Source organism: Dromaius novaehollandiae, chromosome 7 (genome assembly GCF_036370855.1).
Source record: "Dromaius novaehollandiae isolate bDroNov1 chromosome 7, bDroNov1.hap1, whole genome shotgun sequence".
In the NCBI taxonomy this organism is placed as follows: Eukaryota; Metazoa; Chordata; class Aves; order Casuariiformes; family Dromaiidae; genus Dromaius; species Dromaius novaehollandiae.
In genome coordinates this window covers 2,079,506-2,102,620 of record NC_088104.1, presented here as the reverse complement: position 1 = coordinate 2,102,620, position 23,115 = coordinate 2,079,506, and the positions used below count along the sequence as shown (strand labels likewise).

At 39.2% G+C, this 23,115-nt stretch overlaps 2 protein-coding genes across 15 annotated transcripts in view; one reads left to right on the top strand and one right to left on the bottom strand.

Moving 5' to 3' along the window:
- FMNL2 (formin like 2) overlaps positions 1-4,780 on the top strand; it is a 174,038-nt gene extending 169,258 nt beyond the window's left edge. For 2 of the 9 annotated variants that reach the window (XM_064514537.1, XM_064514540.1), the window contains 2 exons: positions 563-609; positions 2,611-4,780. In XM_064514537.1, coding sequence (XP_064370607.1) covers positions 563-609; positions 2,611-2,649 — 86 coding nt within the window. In that variant the 3' untranslated portion in view covers positions 2,650-4,780. The other 7 variants (XM_064514534.1, XM_064514538.1, XM_064514533.1 and 4 more) reach the window with 4 other exon arrangements.
- Positions 4,781-7,522: 2,742 nt separating this feature from the next.
- Positions 7,523-23,115, bottom strand: part of PRPF40A (pre-mRNA processing factor 40 homolog A) — a 28,413-nt gene continuing 12,820 nt past the window's right edge. For 2 of the 6 annotated variants that reach the window (XM_026103035.2, XM_026103031.2), the window contains exons 9-26: positions 22,359-22,383; positions 21,698-22,012; positions 20,657-20,765; positions 19,570-19,634; positions 18,790-18,954; positions 17,999-18,107; positions 16,273-16,423; positions 15,321-15,454; positions 14,421-14,535; positions 14,178-14,269; positions 13,879-13,995; positions 13,208-13,345; positions 12,552-12,647; positions 11,929-12,015; positions 11,743-11,839; positions 11,590-11,651; positions 10,266-10,394; positions 7,523-8,794 (exon numbers count right to left, since the gene is read on the bottom strand). In XM_026103035.2, the coding sequence (XP_025958820.1) occupies positions 8,702-8,794; positions 10,266-10,394; positions 11,590-11,651; positions 11,743-11,839; positions 11,929-12,015; positions 12,552-12,647; positions 13,208-13,345; positions 13,879-13,995; positions 14,178-14,269; positions 14,421-14,535; positions 15,321-15,454; positions 16,273-16,423; positions 17,999-18,107; positions 18,790-18,954; positions 19,570-19,634; positions 20,657-20,765; positions 21,698-22,012; positions 22,359-22,383 (2,099 nt within the window). In that variant the 3' untranslated portion in view covers positions 7,523-8,701. Of the gene's footprint in view, positions 8,795-10,265; positions 10,395-11,589; positions 11,652-11,742; positions 11,840-11,928; positions 12,016-12,551; positions 12,648-13,207; positions 13,346-13,878; positions 13,996-14,177; positions 14,282-14,420; positions 14,536-15,320; positions 15,455-16,272; positions 16,424-17,998; positions 18,108-18,789; positions 18,955-19,569; positions 19,635-20,656; positions 20,766-21,697; positions 22,013-22,358; positions 22,384-23,115 lie in introns of all 6 variants that reach the window. The other 4 variants (XM_026103030.2, XM_026103032.2, XM_026103033.2 and 1 more) reach the window with 3 other exon arrangements.

Here is a 23,115-nt window from a genome sequence, read left to right as displayed (position 1 = left end):
TCATGGCACCACGTGTGAACGGGGGCGAGAGGGAGGGAGCAGAGCTGGGGGGACGCTCAGTTTTCTGCCAGAACGGTGGAAATTGTAACGATAAAAAAGATTGACATGGAACTGGCCAATTTACATCTTGTGGTGTGAAGTGTAAGAAGGGTGTGTTTAACACAGCATGTCTTTTTAACACCGTTGTCTTGGATTAAGGATTGATCAGTTTAAGAAGACAACAGTGTTTCACTTCTGCAATATGTATTTTTATGAAAGCTTCTAATAAAATTGCAAACTATAATCAGCTCAACAGTTATTTGCTCTTTCAAGTTAATTGCTGTATTACCTTCCTGGAGCCAATCTTCAAAGCAGCTTGGACCTTGGTTAGCAAGAGGCGAGGGTGGCCACCTCATCCTTTCCTCTCTGTTTCTAACCTCCTCTCGTAGCCTTGGCCTTCTCCCCTTCTCTTGCTCTGTTGGCTAACATGCCTGGGATTTTTGAACACTGAGTTGACTTGCTCTTCATTTTCCATCCCATTTTTTACTTAACCATCATTTTGTGTTTTTTTTTTTCTGTTTAGCCCTAAAGAAGAATAATATCACTAAATTTCCAAATGTTCACTCGAGGGTAAGGATTTCTTCTAGCACACCGGTGGTGGAGGATACACAGAGCTGGCAAGCATCACTTTTTACTTAGCTTCCTCCTCTCTCTGTATGCCAGACAAACTGCGGGTAGATGTAGCTAAATGTAATACTGGTGAGAGTCTAAAGGCCCAGTGGAGCTTTGGACCACTTAGCTTCACCCTCCTGTGCTGTAGAGGATCAGTAGGCCGTGGGCAAGGAGGCACCTGGTGATGTTTCTTGAGTGGTTGGTCAGAGACTCCCTGAAGCCCGAGCTGTAAAACCGTGTTGTGAGGGGGACCACGTTGGAGGGAGCCCCGTAAACCTCTTGTGCAGAGTCTGAGGGAGACGTTGCATCGAGGCCCCAAATTATTCAGGAAACACATAGGTGGGAGCCGCTGCTCTCGCGGGCTGGGGTGCTCCTCGATGGTAAGCGGCATCCCTGGGCATCCTGCTCTCCTCCCCTCCCAGTGTTGTGGACGTGAGGTCTCCAGGGCCCTGCAGACGCCACGTGCTTCAGCGCTGGCAGGAGAACACAACGCAAGCTTGAAGTGGCTCCGAGTTGTTCCAGTTTTCCTTATGATGTGGCTCTGCCAAGCCATTAAAATACCATTTAACATGTTTGAAGCGTGATTGCTTACCGTGGCTGGTGACCGTTGCCATGCTTGCTCCATTTTGGCCCTAACACGGTCCTCTTCCAAGTTTAGCCTCGTCTTGTCCCCAGCTTGCCTTAACCCCGTAGTTCCCTGGAGGTAACGCCCGGCCGTTTCTGCCGCGCCGCGTCTCGAGGCCGGGCGTAGCTCTGCCGAGGCCACGGAATAAGGCACAAAAGACGGACAAATGAGCAGCCCAAAGCGTGGAGGCAGGAGAGGGCAGCGTCAAGCAAAGGTACCTTCTGCTGGAGGTGCACTAAGAGCTGAGACACTTGGAAGCTGTAGTTAAACTAAGACATAAGCAATCCAAGAAATTTGAGGGAGGGTTTGCCAGGTCCAACACACATTTGTTCCCTGGAAGAAAAGTTTTTCTACCCGAAGCAGCTTTCCGGTGTTCCAGGTGTGCACGTCCTACCCTGCTCGCTACGCGCAGCGTTTGCATCTGCGTTGTGCAGGAGGGCCGAGCCAGTTGCTCCGGTTGTCTTTCGGCAGGCAGATTTACAGCGCCCGTAACACAGGCTTTTGTTAAAACGTCCAGCTTCACCATCCATCACCATGTATCCGTTGCATGCTCAGTGCAGCCCCGCCGTCCCTCCCGAGCTGCGTGCTTGCTGGCGGCAGCAGCTGGGCCACCTAAGGCCGTGCCGGGGTCACCACCACTGTTGCTCGTTCAGGTCAGAAGCATCTTTGCAGCCAAACACGATGGTAGCAATGGAGTAAAACAGCACCCTGCGCTTTTACAAGATGGTAACAGCAGCATCTGTTTTTTTTTTTTTTTTTTTCCTCATACCTCTTTTAAATAAATGGCTACCTGGAGGGCATAGATTCATGCTTGGTTTGATAAACATTTCTCTCATTGTATCCTGTGTTAGTCAGTCACTCCTCATCGCACTTTAGAAAGCTCTTACAGCACACATACAGCGTTTTTTTAGTGGCTGCATAAAGGAATAAATTGTACTTCAGCTAAACAGATTTCAGCTTATGTTGCCTTTCTCCATGACTTTAATACATGTTGCTGGCCAGGGGGTGGGAGACGCTCAGACTAACTCGTGAGCATGCCGAATTAGTTTCACCAGTACTTCAGAGCATTTCACCAGTATTAGCGGCTGCCTGGGTGTTTAGTGCAAAGGGCACATCCGTATTTGCTCTCTTCCATTCTCACTGGGTTGACGTCCCTTCTCCTGTTTCTACACAAGCTGCTTTGATTGGCTTCCAGCAGGACTTCTTCTTGTCTAGCCAGTGTGTGCGCGTGTGTGTGTGTGCGCGCGTGTGTGCATGCATGTATCTGCGTGTGTGTATGTGTGTGTGAGTGTGCGTGACTTACCTGTTTCTGACCGCCGGTTTCCTCTCCGCAGATCTTAGAAACCAGCCATACCGACGGGCCGATGCGGTGAGGAGAAGCGTTAGACGGCGCTTCGATGACCAGAACTTGCGCTCTGCCAATGGTGCTGAAATAACCATGTGAGCTGGAGACCTGCGTGTGTAAAGTAAAGGGTGTGCTTGAATGATCCCTTGTCCATGTGACCGATGATAGGCTCTGCCACTTAACTACAGCCTTGGAAACAGTAAAATTACCTTCTAAAGGGCTCAAAGACCTAGAAAAATGCATAGGAACGTCAGCGATGGGCTCTCCACTCAACCGTAGCTAATAAGTGCCTAAAATTGAAGTACCTGCTCAAATTAATCAAAGCAATAGGACTTGATTTGATTGGGTATCTTTTTACACCAATACGTTACTCAGTATTTTTAACCAAAATGTAAAATATATGTTGTTTTTGGGTGTTTGGTTATAGAAAAGGTTAGTGACAGGTCCTCAGCTGACCTGACTTGGCCGGTTGCACACAGGTGACACTTGGACACGCTCCGCTGGGGGCTGCGTAAGCCAAACGCACTCCTGTGCTGTCTGCCGAGGAACGGCCCTTGGCCTCAGCTGCACTTATTGGCTCTTTATTTTTGTCTAAAAAAATAAAGTAAAATAAGGGCTTTCCATATGTAATAGGGAAGTAATTGCAAGACTAAGCCCGTACCTTTTTCCGCCAGACACAGGCTCCACACCACTGCAGCTAGGATGTGGTGACGTGTAAGTCAGCGACCACACGCTTTCTGTCCAACGATGAACACTAGTCTTCACTTGCAGATTCTGCTTTTTACAGTACGCAGCGCAGGGCTGAGGCACGGGGAATACCTGGGGTACAAAAAGCAGTGCGAAGGCACAAAACGAGGATGGTGGATAAAGCAGTTACTCTTTTCTTCAGCTAGAGGCGGCTTTTGAATAACAGTGTATTTATTAATTAGCACTAAGGCATTAACATCTCAATAATCAGTATTAGGCTCCTGAGGACCGTTACCGCTGCGTCGTTAGCACGGAGGGATCTTCTGGTGCCCTGCTCCTTACGGCTAATACCCCGTTACCAGCTTAACGTTTGCAGCAACTTTGTAACCCCCCGGTTTCCTTTGACAATCGAGTTCAAATGCTCCCCGAAGGGGCCTTTGTTCAAGGATGAAGTGTAGCCCAGCCTAAAATCCCACATAATTTATACATTGCATTTTTAAAGCTTAAAAATGGGTATTATTATACTTAGTTTAGCAGCATTATGCACACCCCACTCCTGGTTTTCCATCAATCTCCTGGTATAAAAAGATAAAGCCGAACTGTGTGACCGCAGGGTACTTGATCTTTTCAGAAGTGAAGAACTGGACTGAAACTAAATTTGTACTTTCCAAGCAGATACAGTTTGCTTACAGCTTACCTTTTCTGGTATCATTGCATCAATATATTAATTGTAAAATTTATTGTATAGTATTTAACCACTGAATTTCTTTTCTTTTATGTTGTGCTTATGTGAACCACTGGTGAAGGTCCCATTTTTCTTGGATAATGTGTAGTTATATGATAATCTGTTTTTAAATGTACAGATATTTTGCTACAAAATTGGTGCAGTTTTTTATGGTTTTTACACTTCTCTTTTATTCCCACTTTAGCCTCTGGGTAATATTGTAAATATTGTTTAAAAAAAATGCATCAGCCTGTGCTATACAATCTGAATGTTATTTTAACTTATAGTTTTGTTTTTATATTTAACTAAATGGACAGTTTGGGGCTCAAAGTTACCACATTGACCTCTGCTTACCTATTTACAGGACGTTTACTTTACAAACTGCCACCGTCTCGCATTTACAGCAACGCGTACCTGACATGCTAAAGAGAACATGCCACGACTGCCTTTCTTCACGGCTAGTGACAGAAGAGCATTTTAATCTGTGTAAAGAAAATTGGCAATTTAATTAATTGCAAGTCAAATGGCTGAACATGCTAGCGCTCACGTTCTTACGCTCAAAGGTATTTTTTTAATTTAAGACAAAAATGATCATGCAGATAGACTATAATACTGGCATGTTCTCTTTAATATTTTTCTAGTAATAGACCTGCTTCTTAGCAATATTAGGAGTGTTTTATAAAAGCAGTTCATGTTACTTTCCTGGTCTGTTCCTGGCATAAGAGCAAATAAACTATTTACACTACTACACAGTAACCCATGCTTCTCCTTCTCTCTCTCTCCTTCTCTCTCTCTCTCTCCTTCTCTCTCTCTCTCTCTCCTTCTCTCTCTCTCTCTCTCTCCTTCTCTCTCTCTCTCTCTCCTTCTCTCTCTCTCTCTCTCCTTCTCTGATCACACTAAGGTTTGTTGGTTTGTTTTCCTTGAAGCGGTGCTCCCTCGCAGGAGTTGCACCTGGAGCTTTCGGCAGAGGCAGGGGGAGGCCGAGCCCCTCCGTCCGCCCCGTAGCCAGGCCCGCAGGGCTGAGCAGCACCAGCAGCTCGGGCCACGGCCCCTTGCTGCACCGGCCAGCAGCAAGTCCCCCGGCAGACCTCAGCCCCCCGGCCCAGCCCAGGCTTTCACGCCGGCACCGCTCGCAGAGCAGCGCGGAGCGGCTGAGGCAGGGCGGCACCAGGCCACCCTGGGAAGCTGCCCTAGCACTCACCCTCCTCTCCCCTTCTGCAGGGCCAGGCACTTCGGTGGCACTCACCTGTAACTGCATCTTTAGGTTAAAAAAATAAAAACAGGAAAAAAAAAAAAAAGCACCCACCTGCACCCTCCCTCCCCTGTCTGTTCAAGGAGCACAGGTCTCCGGGACTGCCCGAAGCAGGACCATGCTGGAAGGGGCCCACCCCCGCGGCCCCCTGCACACCTCCGCAGCGATGCCACACGCACAGCCGAGCTGCCTCTGCCCAGGGCTGCAGGGACTCTGCTCAGCCCCTGACACCCGCTGCTCTGGCAAGCGCAAAGGCACCATCTACTCCAAAATAAGGCTTCAGAAATAATCATCTGCATTTGCTCCCTCAGTTTGCTATTAGCCCCATCACAGGAGACCAGGAGGCCCACGAGCCCGATGGAAGTTGACGCTCACCTTCCCTGCAGCGCGGGCCCGTACTGGAAAGGCTACGGCAGCAAACACGGACCCACGGGCCAGCACCAGCCTTTGGCACCAAACACTCAGCTCCTGACAAAACTAGCTGTAATGGAGAACGGTCTGCCACAAATACCTGGAAAGCAACAATACAGTGTTTAAAGCCTACACTTAAAGAGAACAACTTCATCTTTTAGCCAAAATTCAGATTTAATTTTTAAAAGGGTTTAACAAAATAAATACAACAAGACTTAGGGTAAGAATGGCCTCGAGGACAGCCCTGCGCCCCTGACACCCGGGTGCCGCAGCGTGGGGGTGACTACACAGGCTTCAAATTAAACGGATCACAAGCAGCACACGCAACTTCGTGAGGGTTGTGCAAAACAGAAATAGCAAATCAAACACAATCAAATTTTAAGACTGTCATCGATACCGTTAACATCTTAAAAATGCTAAAATCCTTTTCATTTCAAGGCAGAAATACAGAATTTGCACTCAAAGCTTCATTATGCTGTCCAGGAAGGAGAACACAACTCCAAAGCCCACTGTCGCTGGTTTAAGAGCACAGAAGGGAAACACAGGCAAAAGAGTTTGTATCACACCAGTCTCCCCCCTCCATGAAAAAGGGAGGCTGCAAGACTGAGCAGAAGAGGAAGAGAAGGAAGAAGGAAAAAAAAAAAAGTTGAACTCATTTCCCCCTTAAAAATAAATCATGCCTTGCCAGGAATGTTTTGAAAGCAGTCTAATTTTAAGATCTGATTAAAAGTAGAAAAAAAAATTCCATTAGAATAATTTACATTTACAGTTTTTTTATTTTTAATGGAAAAATAAAGGCAAACCTTTTAAAAGTAATATTTACTTAGAAACATGTTTTTCATGTAAGTTACGCAAGGCAGTAACAAAATATTGTACATAAGTTCTAATGTGTTTGCAAACCATTACAACTTGACAAAGTCTAAATTAGTTTAGCACTCGACGCTTTCCCATTTCTCAGATCTATACCAACATAAAGCCAATATAAGACATGATTAACTGTTAAGTTCTATAAACCATTTGCCCTCCTGTTTTTCACTCGGGAGTTACTACCTGTTTTATCATCTGTGCATTTCAAGTACAAATCCAGGGAAGTGAATTTATAAGGTTCGCAAAATACACATTTAAAATCTAGGCTGACTGTCCCGGGAACACCAACTATTGCGCATCCTTCCACGCTTGGGAGAGTCACTTGCTATGTGGGAGAAACCCAGAAAAAAGCCACAGCCAACATTTTTAATCAGTCTGCAACTTCCTAGATTTTGACATTAAACACATCACTGTGTACAAAGAATTATCATGAGTCCTGTTTTGACCAAACTCATGGCTTTTTTTTGTTTTTTGTTTTTTTTTGAAGTAACAAGCAATGAGTGTGTGTGATGAATAACTAATGTTTGCTTTGTTGGAAAACACCAACATTGAAATGTGCTCTGTATTGAACATTGTGTGAATACCAAATAGTCTCAATAAAAAGGCTGTCATTTCCTGCTGAATACAGCAGATCAGGTATTTCCAACATATTATATTTCAAATGCATAATTTCAATCTCAAATAGTATTCTTAAGAAGTCTGAATCACGTAACCACCCTAGCAATAATATATGCTGCGTGAATGCTATACGCTTTAACCGATTGGACCTTTTTGGAAATTTATGTAATAAAGTAACAGCTGTCATATATTAGAAAAAGATAAACTGAAAAGGAACCTGAACTTTAATTAGTCTTCATACTTTTTGCATGAACCTATGTTGCTTAAATCCAACAATCAGAAGATAGCAGTTTTTTAATCAGAGCTGTACAGAGTATTTAAAACTAGAAATAAATACTAGTACACACTAGAAGACAAGGTTTAATAATTGATAAAAATGTACAAAAATATTCAAATCAGAAAGTTTCAGAATGTGTACCACAGCAGTCAATGTTTGTCACTGAGCAGGGCTAACAGAACTTTCCTCAAAACAAACTGGTCAGAGGCAATCAAAAAGGAGACAGGGTTTAGGCTTCTTCCTCTTCCTTTTCTAAGGAAGGGTTTAAGCAAACACTGATGTTCTAGGCAGAGATACTGCAGCTGCTATTGAAAATGTGGTGGTACATTCTTCAGCAGGTTCTTAAGGCAACATACTGAAATTAATTTACAATTTGATTTTTTTAAAAATTCATAACGTGAAGATAAATGCTGAAATAATGTCCATAGCTGTTTTATGTATCAGGTTTTACACTAATACAAAGGAGGCTCTGATTAAGCAGCACCCTCTAGTGGCACTGTAATGAGGGGTCTATCACATTTCCAACCTCATTTGCAGGGGGTTAAAACTTTACCATAAAAATTCACTCCAAGATAATGCTTAGACATGAATCAGCCAGGAATTCCTCTCTTTCATATAAATGCTCAGAATTGATTTGGCTAGTAATGCAGGTCACAAAAAAGCAATTCCAATTTTTGATGCTTTTTTTTTTTTTTTTTACTACAGATCAAGAAATGGATTCATTACTCCCCTTCCCATTGCCTTTCCCTTTCAAAAAAATAAACAAATCCATAAAGCAAATTAAACGACAAGAAACTATATTAGGAATCTCTTTCTAAAAAGGAAATTTCATCTGCCCACTGGCCAGGAAAACCAGCGTTACTACCTTTCTAGGAAGGACCATAGTTAAGAGAGGCTTTGCTAGAAAGGTGACATCATTTTCCTTAGCCTGCAGACAGGATCCAGTCAAAACTGAAACATCTTCCATCATGTTGATCCCTCCAAAGGGCTCCATGGTGAGCAGAACACACATTCTGCCTAGTAGGTCCAGGACAAACATTCAACTTTGAACTCGAATTTCACTTGCTTTTCTAGATTTGATGCCAGGCCCGTAATAATAGTACTTGAATGTATTTATGTGGTAAAATTAAAACCCATTGTCATTTCAACAATGGAACTCAGGATATCAGAACCCACGTCCTGAATTAGACATTGGTTTCTTTTATTATGCCACAATGTAAACATATTTGGTATAAATAATGTTCTCATTGATCTTCATCCAGTTGTTCCAAAAGCGTCCTCCTCTGTTTTTCCAGCTCCCCTTCACTCAGTTCACTGCCAGAAGTATCCCAGTTACCCTGCAGAGAGAAGTAAGGTTAATGTAAGAACAATTTCTTTTCCAAGCTGCATTGACTCACTGGAGGTAGAGCACGTGTCCCATCATCACCCTGAGAGCCCCAAGCAGGAAAAGTCAAAGTCAGGGAGCACATCCTGCAGAAGGCTCACAGCTCAAGCCCCGGCCCGTGCCCTGTCACGGTTTAAATCCCACAGACGCTATTCTGCACAACACAAACCTGTCTGCAGCTGCTCCTGCAGAACAGGACAGAGGCAACCATCCTGTTTTCCAGCAGGATTTCTCTACAAGCACTGTTAATAATAAAGTACAGTGCTTCTGACGTCATCTGGTGCTTGTAAGCACAGTATTGTTTAAGCCATTTCTAGACAGTACCAAAACAAGGCTCCCGAGCCCTGAGCACTGTTAGCGCCTCTTAGGCAGCAGCATTTGGGCCAACACTTCTGCCAGCAGTAGCCACAGTAAGAGCTAGGGGAGGAAAAAAGGGCGACTGCAAACTCAGATCCTAAGTTTGATGTAGGCTGCATCTGCTTAATTACATTTGAATTCACATTCTCAATATAAGATGCCCACAATAGGACATGTAATTGAGATTTTCGAAGGCATCTGGAGGCCAAAGCTGATTATTTTAAGAAGATAATACAAAAAGCAGACATCTGCCCTTCCATTTCCTCTCAGAAGCTGGGAATGCACAGGGGGACGTTATCCAGAAGGACACACCACGCGTACAATCCACCTAACTGCAGTGATGCAAATAATTCCCCCTGAAGAGATGCCCAAAGGCGTTGAACCCCCCCCAATTTTTTTACTTTTCATTCAAACACTTTTATACTTCTTTGAAAATACTGCTTTAAACACCTCTGAAAACAAGCTACGCACAGAACAATGACAAAGAGCAAGATTACTGTCATCAGCACACTTCCAGTTTCCCAACTTGAAAAGCTCAAGAACTGGAGAACGTTGTTCCACTAACAACTTTCTTCCAGTGTCAGACTAGCACCAGCCCAGCACTACAACTACTAAAATAATGACAAAACTACTAAAATTTTAGAATGCATGTACCAGAGTCACACAGGTGTTTCACTAGCTGTGCTGCTCATCTCTTTTTAGATCAGTCTAGGCAAACTAGATGCCCCCCTCGCTCATTTAATCATAAAGACTATTTTGTAACTGGATGGACTATGCTTCAATACCTTCTATAAAATAATATGCCTCATGCATACTCTTACACCAACTATCAACAATAAATAGCATCTACCCAAACAGTAATTTCATGCATCAATAACAACATTAAATGAGGGCATAGGATCTTTATGATTTTAAGTTTTGCTGGAACATTTGGTCTACTTTTTATATAAATGGAATGGAACATAAAGCTTTACTCTTAAGTAAAGACTTTATGAATCTATAAAGCAAGTGTACTACATTACAGCATCCCACTGATATAAATACAAAATGGAAACAAGAAAGCTTACAGAATCTTTTCCAGGTCTTTTTTTAGTAGGAGATTTATGTTTTGATTCAGATCTTTGTCTAGCTCTATCCTTCTCACTCTCTCTCTCTTTTTTGTCTTTTTCTCGTTCAATATCTGATTCTGGTGAATCCTGCATAAAAGGGAAAGATATTAAAGCCTCTGCATACCCATTTTATTAACATACTGAATAATTTATATATCCAATACCCACAACTTATGGGCAGGGGGAAAACAACTTTTAATATAGGCTGTATTAGAAAGTAACTGCTCAAAGTTGTTACTAATTTAACACATGCTATTAACCATGGCAGAAATAAATAATGCAAACACACTACTAAAGTGATTTGAACACTAAAGTAGAGGGTTTGTTAAATACACCACTTTTCCCATTCTCACTGCATGCAAGGATGGGGCATGCTGGGTGCCACACAATAAATCTCTATGTACACAAATGCCATTTATTCAAGACCACCTCTGGAAGGGGTGAAATCTGGTAAACATTCTTCTGTTACATGGCTGGCTGGCCATACTTGAATGCTTGCTGGGTTTTTACTGGAATATTAACCATATAGTAAAGGGATTAGGTGCCATGACTAGATTTTTATTCCACGTTTTATCTCAGTGTTGCTAAGCTTATGTGGCCCTGTTTTTGTTGCAACAGTTGTTAGTAACATCTTACTCAAATGCCTAACAATTAGTGCCTTCCCCCTGCTTCTGAGGGCTGCCACTGAGGGGCATAGCTAAGTGTTTAAAAAAATTGCAGAAACAAAAGAATACATGAGTTTTGAGGAGTTTTGCAGCAACATGAGAGTCAGGAGACTCAACTTCTTTCCTTACCCATGACCAGAAATATTCCTTGGCCTCAACTAATACACAGAGTGAAAGCTTGCTTTCTACTATTTGGGTTCTTTTGATGCTCCAGTCACTTTGATATAAAGCTTCTAACACAAAACCCTGATGCTCCAGCAGGCAAAAGGAATGGTGCCCAGTATGAGGCAAAAGGAAAAGACAACTGGGATCCTTTCCAGCATTCCATGGTCACAGTGAACTCCACGCATTGCAATGGCAACAAACAGCATATGCCAGGCTAGTAGTACAATCTTCTAAGTTTGCTTGAATGGCTGCAGTTAAAAAACCCAAATTTAATAGTCTCAAATGATTTAGTTTTATACAAAATTGAAGTTACGCTACCAAAATCCTTCTCACGTCTGGTCTCACATAGTCCCTATTATAAATGCAGCTGGATGATTACAGACACCTAAAAAGGATTACTGAAAGCACAAGGTGTTGAGTCCATCGGCCAACTCAAAAATAGCAACACTTACTGACTTATGTCTTCTCTTCTTGCTCTTCTTCTTGTGTTTTTTTGACTTCTTGTAACTTCTCTCTGCAAACATAAGAAAAATACAGCGATAAAAATATTAAGACCCAGCAACAAAACAGTAACACTCAAAAAAGAAAAGAGAAAAAAAGCATACCAGATTCTGCACTGGAAGAACGATCAGAAACTGATCTAGATTCTGAACGCTGTCTTTTCTTCTTTGAATGGCTATCATCATCCTCAGACTCTGTGCCCTTGAGACACAAAGCAATGTATTTAGCAATAAGACAGCGTTACAAATAAGTTACAGAAATAGACTTTAACACATCATGAAACAACTTACCGAACGAGAGCGAGATCGCTTCCTGTGATGTTTTTTAGACTTTTTAGAATGTTTCTTATTCTTTGAATGATGATGCTGACACTCGTGCTAGAATACAAGAGAATCTAAATGTTATAATTGGTCTATAGGACACAGCAAGAAACAGTAACGTTGTTTCTCATCATCCATAAAGTACCTTACGCTAGCAGTTTAAAAATACATAAAAAGCTATCAGTATTGCGGTGTTAAAGCATTTAGGAGCAAGGAAACATACAGCTTTGGGTTTGGATGCACATAGTTCCTACTATGTACACCTGGACCATTGCTTCCAATTTAAAGCTCTGGCTAAAAGTTGGCCAAGAACATAGTGCATACCTTGCTTTGACAAATCTGAAATTGTGCCATTTCAAAAACCTCTTAAAAATTCCAGGAAAAAGAAACAAAAAAACCCCAGGGAGTACATATTTTAAAATCAAAACTCACATTAACTAGGAAAAAAGGCTTTAATATAGATACTTATAAATAATGCAGTTCAGTAAAACGCTGTTAAATCCTTCTCCCTTTCCATATAATTTAAGAGCCAATAACCTACGAGAATTTTTTTTGATATTCTCTAATCAGGAAAAAAGTAAAGAAATAATTACCTCTAGTACATGCATGAAATCTTTAAATATTCTTTTTCTTTCAGATTCTAGAGTGATGTCTTCAAATGCTGGTTCCTTCACAAATCTATCCCTGATCTGTAATATGAATGCAGTCATTCAAGAGTTAATAAAAAAAATGTAAGCATGATTTCACCTAGTGAAAGAGACTGTACAGTTATAAGGTTAAGTTTTTCTTTCTTTTTTTTTTAATGCCAGCTTCACATTTAAGGAAGGATCCAACCAAAACAGACTCTTTTTTCCTGCATAAGCCATTTAAACTACGCAAGCTGGGTAAAACATGTAATTTTATGCAAAATATACTTTGAGGGGGAAGATTTTTAAAGGTTAAGAACAGAACAAAGTTAAAAGTTTTTAAATTGAGAGCATTCTACTTGGTTAAAGTTAAGTTTTGATTTTTGTGTACTTTCTAAATTGTATTCAAATTGAAGTATCAGTAGAATTACCAATAAAGTTATTCACATCAAATGTTTACTGAAGAAAAAACAGGACTACTCTGATGGGTCTAGATTTATATAAATGGAGAAACACTAGAAGATCTACAGCTTAGACAATCTAGGTTTACTTATAAGAACATTAGCATGCAACAGCCTGTTGAATATAATAAAAAAATTTCTTAATTAAGTGACAATACATACATCTTCCCAGACAGCATCCAATTCAATTGGAGGTGTAGCTTGTTTCAACATACTCTTGAATGCAGACTCTTTCCGCTTCATTTTGCGAGCTTCTTCTTTCTCTCTCTCTCTTTCACGGGCTTCTGCCTTTTCCAGCAGCTATATCAAATAAAGGTTATGAGAACATTTGAAAGACATCAGAAGAGAAGACTAATAGTTCAGTTTCATGCTTTTTTTTGGAAAGCTCACTGATAGTTAGAAATAGAAAACTCTAAAGCTGAACTAAGTAGCTAACTTCCTGTAAGCCCTTATGACTTATTTTTAAAGCATGCAATTGCTGTTTCTCAAAGAGAATTTAAAAGACAACTAATACCTGGTGCAGGCCAGAACTACAGAACAAGAAAAAAAAAATTCCTTCATAAGAAAAATTACCTATGAAGACATTATTAATTCCTACCACAAAATTTCACTTTTCTCAAGATGGAGTGTTTATATTTTGAATAAAAATCTACCTCTACCATTTGTATTTGGGAACCAATATCAGTATAAGCATCTTTAAAGCACAACATCTCTCAAATACCATGAAAGTAGTCATAACACAAAAAAGATGCAGTGAAAATAAATGCCGATTCTTGTTTTATAAGGGATTTCATATTAGAATTTTTTAAACGTTTCTATATATCAATACTTACGCTATTGAAAGCCAGTTTGATATTTCCTGCATCTAAAGTTGTAGCTCTTTTAGTTGAACTGATGACTGTAACAAAATCTTCAAAAGAAGTATTCACTTCAACAACAAATCCTTTATCCTGTAATAAAATTGCCTCGTCATCAGGTAAGTCAGGAATTCTCACATTAGCTCTAACGCACATGACATCAACACAATGTGTAATCCCATCTCCCAGTAGCAAAGAGCTCAATTATTGGTTTCACAGACTTGAATATAGTTATTAAAAAATAAACCACATAGTGGAGCATTTTCTCCCCTCACCTTTAAGATATCTTTTATTATCTTCTTTTCATCATGGTAACGTGCTTTCAAGTCTTCAACATAGAACTTGAAAAGATCAAGTGCTGTTGATCCTGATGAAAAAACTAGATAAGTCAAAAGCTAGCTCTAGCAAAAGAGCTGCATTTTTTTAAAAAATTTAGAAAATATACAACTAACCCCAGCTCTATTTTGCCCCAAATCTTTATATTACTTTTTATGGGTTGGAAGAGAAAGTATTCTTACCAGGCTGACCAAGCATATTAGTGAATCTGATGTCAGAGCTTATGGTTGGGTACAACTCCATCCAAGAGGACATCGAATGTAACTGTCCGTGCTCATGCAATTCATCTAAAAATATCTACCAAACACAAGTGAAATGGAAAGTTGTAGTCACATATCACTTTGCTAACAGCTGGAATAAATACTCCTGATTACTCAAATTCTATTTTTGTTAAAAACTGATTTAAAAATAAGTTCAGGTATTATCACTTCTTCCTGGTTTCCTCCACCATTTACAGCGTTCCAATTGGATTCCATTACCATTCAAATCTATTTGCTCTTACTCTCCCCTACTCCTGGCAGTTATCCAGCAGATTTATTACACCGCATATAAAACTATTTGATTTTTTTCCCCTCAAATCACCAAAACTGATAAGAATGTCATTCAAATATGTGTTTCTGTAATACTCAAAACAAAAGGGCCAAGGTCTAGTCAGGAGGAAGAAAGACTAACGCAATGCAACAAAGTACAGCAAAGAAAAACTCATTACAGAAAAAACAGTTATAGAATTTTTTTTAAGTATCTTTATGTCCAATCAGTTTTACAATCACATATTGCACTTCATAGTTTATGAGATTATATTTAAGCAGATCAATAGGTGATTTAAAAGAAAACAAAGTAGCCCCCAAAAGCCAGCTTTACTATTTATAGTTTTATTTATTCACATGTATGCAACTGCCCTGTTTGGCAAACACACTAATAATGGAATAATAATAATAAAAACCTGGTATCCCAACCAGGCTAATACTCATCTCCTGAATACTGATTCATTATATGCACCCATTAAGCTATCTTAAGACACCATGAAGCACATGGAATATCTGAAGATATGAGGTGTCTAGGTCAGAAAAAGATTCACCAACCTGAAAAGATTCTCTATTTTTACGCTGTCGCCTTCTTTCTCTAAGCAAACTTTTCTGCTTTTCTTCTTCCTCTTCTTTTTCTAGTGCCCTGATATGTTCCTCGAAACAGATCAGTGCATCTTCCTTATCCATATCTAGCAACACATGATAGAGGAGTAAGATTACAAATTAGTCATTTCTTCTTACTACACTGTAGAGAGTTTCTTACTAAGAAATAACTGTTATCAAGTGTTACTGTTAATAGAGGGAGGGGAAAATACTTCAAACACTGAAGAATATGAAACCTGTGCAGCAGAAAACAAAACAAACTGCTGAAGTATCATTGACAACATGGAACATAGAAGTCTATGAGAAAAGTATTGTGGATGAGTAATTCTGTATCCTCCTCCATTTCCACAGGTATCTTGCAGACATAAGATAGAAGAGCACTGGAAACCTTTGTCAAATACTTCGACAGTTTTATAAAGTCATGAGCTGCTCTAAAAGACTCATTTATGAAAAAAATCTGCTCATAAAGGAAAAAAACCTACCTTTCTACCTTTATTTTGCAGTTCCATTACAATTTAGAAACTTAGATGAGAATTAGGAACTAGGAAAAAAAATGCTGAACAAAGCAGGGCCTCACTTGAGCAGAATGCAGTGTAAGTGTTTGCAACACTGGTTCTTTTGTCAAATAATTCTTCAAATTTCAGAGACTAGCAACTACCAAGGCAATCCAGCCGCCATGACAAGATATCCCTTGCTTCACCATTAAGATCAATCAGTAATGGTTTCTGAAACCAGTATCTGTTTCCTAGGAGCCAAAAAAGACAGGTTCCTTTATACAGGCTGGCTGCTCAGCAGCTATCACAGCTGCTCCTGACTGGGCAAGCCATAGCCAGGAGGAAGGAGTCCTCACTACTAAAACAGATCCATTCCCTCTTCCAGAAGAAATTCACAGATTTTTACTCACTCTGAAGTTCCTCATCTTCTGCAAAGGTAGGATTGTCCATCAGATACTGCTGAGCCTCCGACCAAGTAGTACAGTAAGTGACATTAGCCATGTTATCTAGTATGTTCTTTAAAGCTTCCCAATTCCTCTTTCGTAACTGCTTGGCTTGCTCCTGAGAAAAATAAGTTTTTTTTTTTTTTGATGTTGTATAGACAAAAAATACATGACCCTCAGTATGGTCTCAAAGAAAACACAAAATTAACCTTTTGTTCACATATAAAGGAATGTGACACATTTTGGACCCACTTACAGTTTTTTTTATATACTATTACCACTGGCATCCCCAAATATGGCATTTTAATACTATAATCTCTGACTATTCCAAATAGATGAGAAAAGCCCTTAAGACACAGCTCATCTGTGGAATACTGTTAGGAAACTGCCAGTACATTCAGCAAAAAGTCAGTACTGCAAGGAAGTTCTACGGACCATTGTGCTTTTGAAGAATAGATCTAAAACAGGTGCTAATCATAGAACTTAAGCAACGTTGTGTGGATCACTGCCCTTTTTTGTTTGCTTGCCTGTTTTTTTGTTTTGTTTTTTTTTTTATTTGTTTTGGGCAAATGTGGACCTTAACACTAGTCTCAGTTAAATCAGAATTTCAGAAATAGTCTTGCTACACCCTTCATTTTTAATTATGTATCTGTTTCCTATCTGTCCAAGGATATTGGTAAGTGCTAGCATCACAGTAAAGCCGCTACTGAATTTCAGTGGAGAATAACTGACCAGATGCAATTAGGGGCAAATCAAAGTCAGAACAGTACCACTAATGTCAAAGGAAATATAACTTTCTGTAACAAGGGTCTAGCCTGCGACAGTTTCACCATGTGATTCAGAGCAGTTTAGAATAAAAACTATCACATAATTTATTAAAGCTATACTAAAAGTTAAACATAGAATTTGCCAAAACATATCTCAGTAAGAACAAGCAGCAAGACCTTTCAAAAGAACTGCTATTATAACTGCCATACTGGGTCAAATCAGAGGTTTATCTTGTCCATGCACCAGCAGACTACAATGAATTAGGGAAAGATTATGAGAACAGAAAAGTTATCTACCCCTTGCATGTTTGCCTGGTTTCAGGCAGTTAGCTTTTCAGGCAACTTTGATCTCCACAATGTTACTCTGCAGCAGTGAGTTCTACAACTTCATTCACACGCTGTGCAGAAACATAAAGCACTATCTAAATAAACCATAGGAAGTTATCATATTCCACCCCCTAACTCTATTTGAGTGCCCCTTGCTTTTTTGTATAGGAAATAAGGAACTGTCTCCAAATTCACCTCTCCAAAACTGGTCAGTTTTGAAGAGTTTTATCAGTACTTCTTTCCCTGTTCCCTTTCCCCATCACATCTTTCTAAACTGAAGAGCACTCCCTGTAGTGTCTCATAGCTGATAAGCCTTGCCTGCCTTTGGTACCTTTCCTAGTCCTCTCCCTTTGGAGAGGGGTAACCTGACCTGTTCACGGTAACCAGTATGTGGTTCACAGTAACACAATAAAGCTCCCACTTCATTCTCAGCGCCTTTCCTACAGATTCCTCCCCTTCTGTTGGCATCCTGACTGTCACTGAACAACATGCTGAATTAACTTTTTTTAAAATCCTACACTGCTTGCAAGATTGTTTCTTAAGTGGTAGAAGCTAATTTACAGATAACAAGTGAAAGATTAGGTTTGAAAAAGAGTTACCTTCTCTTTCTTAGACAGAAAAAACAAGACATCTTCATAAATTTCAAGACGATCACGCTCAGAGATGGCATTCCAGACTTCCATCTCCCCAAACATTTGTTCAGCTTTTCTACACAAAATAAAAGAGAAAAAGCATATAATAATTTATTGGCAAACACTAATTTAAAGCATCCCATTGGCTTACAACAACACAGATCAACTGCATTCAAAGCAGTAACGGTTTTGTACAGCAGCTCCCCAGTTTTCCTCTCTGACTTGGTACTTATCATGGGCACGAAAGACTGACAGGGCTATCACACTCCTAAAGGTACACATAACTCTTACTATGTGTAATGCGTATACATAGTAGGTTTAAACAACTTTTCAAGTTCAGAAAGTTCCATCTCAGCTCAGAAGGTAATCAGTTGCATCTCCAAAGAGATTCTTGGCATTAGACATGCAAAAATTTAATAGCATTCATACAGTATGTTAGACTCCTAAGAACAAGCTATCAGATCTACTTTTCTCCTAATGGCAGATGTAATACAAAACATCTCGCAATGTTTTGTTTCATTTCTACTTATTTGAAGCTCAAGCCATCAGCAACATCATCATCCATCAGCACACCATGCATTTGAGTTGCTTTCTTCAGACATGAAAATATTTTTGTTCCTATAAATATTTTAATTACAGGCTTTTCAAGGGCTGAGCATTAAACAGAGATTAGCTTTCACCAATAGCAAGCCAGGAAAAATTTAAGAATAAACTTGGCAAATTAGCAAGGGCCAGAACTCATTCAAGATTGCTCTTACTTGTATCTTGTTGTGGATGTCATCTTCTCATGGTTTTCAAGAAAACGCTGGAAAGATTCTTTAGCTTCTTTATATTTTGATCTTGCTTCTTCTTTTTCTTCTTTTTCTGTTTGAACTTTGTAAGCATTGAAGGCTTGCTTTTTTTCACTTAACTTTGCCAAAGCACTTCAAATCAAGGGGAAAAAACACCAGGAACAATTTTAAAAAGGGAATTAAATTAGAAAAAAAGCGGAAGAGCCAAAAGAAAATAGAATTTGAACAATCTAAACTTTCGAGACAAAATTAAGCATAATATAAATAACCATCACCCCATCTCTCTCGGCTTAACGAAAGTTTTTTTTTTTTTTAAACATAACAAAAAAGTAATTGTTAATAAACATTTAACAATAGAACAGAAAACAAAAATCACAGTTTCAGGTTGCGATTACACTTTTCACTGTATTATCAGGCATATCAGCCACTTGGCTGCCAATGTGAATAGCAGCACCAATTTCAAGTAGTAACCTAGAAAGTCCTCAGGACATTGTAAGTACATGCTTCTATTTCCAAGGAAATCATACAAATCATGATACAACAACTCCCACATCTTTTCCAAATGAATGAAATTAAACCTAGGACTTGCATTTCTCTGGTTAATGAAGTAACACAGTGCCTTGGCCATAGCACATGTTCACAAACATGCATGTATCTATCAAAGCAATCAAAAGTTACATCAGAAAAGTCAAAGTATTTAAGATAGCATTTGTACACAAACGTAATGAGAAAGGAATCAAGAAGTACCTGTATCTAGGATCATTAATGATCATTTTCATAGCTTGCTCCCATGAAGCATTGGATGGCACTCGCTGTGAAGACATTACATTATTATTAATTAGATTTGGCACATCCAACAATGACTGATTCCTTAAAAAAAAGTTATTAGAAAAAAGTAGTAGACTATGGAACTTTTGGGGTGAGGCTCACAGTAGATTTTTATTATGTCAGACATTAGCATACAACAGTGCTCATTATAAAATTTTAACACTTGACAAGGAAAAGGAAACATGGTACTTTGGGGATTATTGCTATTTTAACAATGAAACCTTTCAGAAATCTTTCTGCTACTACTGCTTACTAGAAAGAACACAAGCAGATTCCAACTACACAGAGGGAAAATCAAAGCTGACCTCATTTTATTCCTATCTCACCTCCATCTTTACGACAAAGATGACAAATTCAGTGACCAGGTACCAGGCAACACTTCAGTTACCAAAGTTTTTGTCCAACAGTAAGGTACATTTAAATATAGTTTCAGAATTATGGCTTTATAAGAGGAAAAATTCTGTCTTTAAATCAAATTAGCTTTAGTAAGAATTTATGAAAGTGGGGGGAAAAACTGACTTAAAGACAGAAGTGTTTTAATGTTTATTCCCATTTGTAGTTCACCCCTTACTCCCAAATCAAATGCAATCCTATGGGAACATTACATGCTAAACTTAACAGTTTTCCCATGTTCCAGATGTATTTCTACACTGTCTGTCACTGAAGCATCTACTTTTGGTGTCCACAAATACTCATGGTCCCGCTCTGGATTCTGGACAAATATAGTATTAGTTTACATTATAGTGTGGGGATCATGTGAAAGACGGACAGTAATGAAAAGAAACCAAACTGAGAACCCTAGAAAATCCAACACTCCCCCCCCCACACACCCTGAAAGTGTTTCTGAAAAGGCTGAAACTATATGCAGTTTTCACTGTAATATTCTTTTCCCTTGTTTCTTCTCTAGTACAAAAGTCAACTTCCACAACACTGAGACGCTCTTTGTAAAAAGTAGCAGCAGGTTTTTGTAATTCTATAAAGCATTAAGAAATGTTGACTGAAATACCTTTTCTTTTAACAGTTCTTTAAAGGCTTGTTTTGCTTCTTCCTTTGTATTCCATGTATAGGTTTTTTTAACTGGTTGGGCATCCTCCTCCTCTTTCTTTGGAGCAGCACTGTAAACAAGAATTATTAGATTTTATTATTTAGGCAATTTTTTTTCTAAGTTAGAAAAAACTTATTCATTATGTAAGTGAGTTTATGGCTCACTAAAGAGTCATAAAACACCATAATCAGATACACTTTTTGAGGTTTGGGGTATTCTTTTTTTTTTTTTTTTTTTAAGGAAAAAAAGAGAAATGATAAAGACTGTAATTTGTATGACACTTTTCTGTATGGACAGCAAACAAAATTAATAATAATATGACTATCTTAGGAAAGTATCATCACTTATGCAACTGGCTACCTGCTCAAGTTATTATAAACTATCCATAGAAATAAAACCCTGAAATTTATCAGGAGTGCAAATAATATATATACAGCTGTAACAGGAAGGGGACTGCCTAAAAATACCCCTCTTGGCCTTAGTTATCTCCTTCTGGCTATCATCCCCCATAGCTTGCTCCTTTTTTGCTTGAATGATAAAATCATCAGCTATAATTCTCCATGTAATTAATCCTCCATTTCTAACTAATGAGGATCTCATTTCTGTAAGATCACCCATGGTGGATCAGATAAAGATCTATTCAGCACTGCATTTTCCTCTAACAATAGCCAATTGCACAGAACTATCGAAGAGGAAACATACAGGGTAAGCATATGCTGTCCCAGGAAATTTCTCCAGCTATCATCCATTTATGAAGTGCTTGAGCTACAAGTGGTTGTCTGTAAGGTTTAAGAGCTTTGGGGTGGGAGGCAGTAATTTTTTTTAATAGATTTGATACTCCTTTTTCTTATTCATTCTTCCCTGCTACCACTGAGTCTTGCTCCCATTTCACAAAAACAGCCAGCTCTCAAAGAAGCCTGGCCACCTATTATTGAAGACAAACCCGATGCTAGAAGAAATCGTACAAAACTGCAGCAAAGCAAATACTTCAATTTTCCTTACTCTCCTGAAGCCTCCTGCTTGGAAGAGTCCTCTGCTGCATTAGCTGCACTTTCTCCACTCTGCTCCTGCGCAGCAGCCGCAGCAGTCGCTTGCTGTCCCTGATCTTCAGATGTGGATGTGGCAGTACTTTCATTTTCTGCCACAGAAGAAGCTGCAGTAGTTTCTGCTTCGGAGGCTGCTGTTGCTGCAGAAGTAGCAGTGGTGTTGGTAACAGCCGCAGTTTCAGCAGCAGTTGTGGCTGTAGTGGTTGTGTTTGTTGCTTCCGCTGCAGCAGCTGAAGCAGATGATGTTGGAGTGGATTCTTCAGGCTTGCTGCTGTAGATACCAAATAACAGGAACAGTCAATACAAGCACAGGACAAGCTAATGGCATAGAAAAACACCATTTCCCTAGTATGATATCTCAGAAAAAGAACACAAAACAATCTTGGACAGCTCCAAGAGAAGAGCTGCTTTATTGAAACTGTGTATCTAAGTAAGAATACGTAGGTCAAGGATTTCAGTTAAAAGGAAAAAAAGATGGACTATATTAGTTCAGTTTTTATATATTAAACCACTATTTGCAATGAAAATATGCTGCAAAAAGCATGTTTTAAGATGCAAGGATTACTATGTTTAAGAAACAACAGGCAGTTTAACATAGGATATTAAAAAGGAAATACCTGTTTTCTTCAGCTTTAATCATTGCTAAAAAAGAAAGGAAAAAAACAATCAAAATATAGCTTCAAAAGTAGTCTATATATAGAAGAAAAAAGTTATCATTAACGTGACTTAATAGAAGTATAGCTTTAAATATTTGTTACTATTAATTTTAGTATTTGTGCCACTAAAAAGCAATTCAGACTAGAACAAAATTTAGAAACACTACTAAATGAAGAATAGTAGATTTAAAAAATGATTTCTCAGTTTAAAATAATTATTTCAACTTTGAAAGGCACAGTCCTTGATGCTTCTTTTATTTTTTGTAGTGTTTTAAGCATTTATTTCTTACCCTAGCTGATTTTATAGTTTATGAAAGCCTTATTTCCCTTATAATAGCAAACAAAACTGTGCTAAGAGTGAAAAATGAGAGCACATCATCATGTGCCATTTGTACAAAAGGGAACATTGCCTTTAAAATACATAAAGGCATTATAATTTTACTAATATTTTTGCCATAACAGTTTCACACAAAATATTCTGTCAAAAATTAAAAGGAAATCATTACCTAAGCAAAGCCCTACACATGATTTTGGCTTTCAGTAGACAACTGGCACTACTGACTGCAAGATATACTACTGTTTTCAAAGTTCTTCTGAGGCACCAAAGCAAAATATGAATCTTATTTAAATGTAAGTTATACAGTACTACCTAAGTCCAACATCCTCTTACCCTAATTTCCCAAGTGAATGAGGATTATTATAGTGTTGCCTCTTTGCT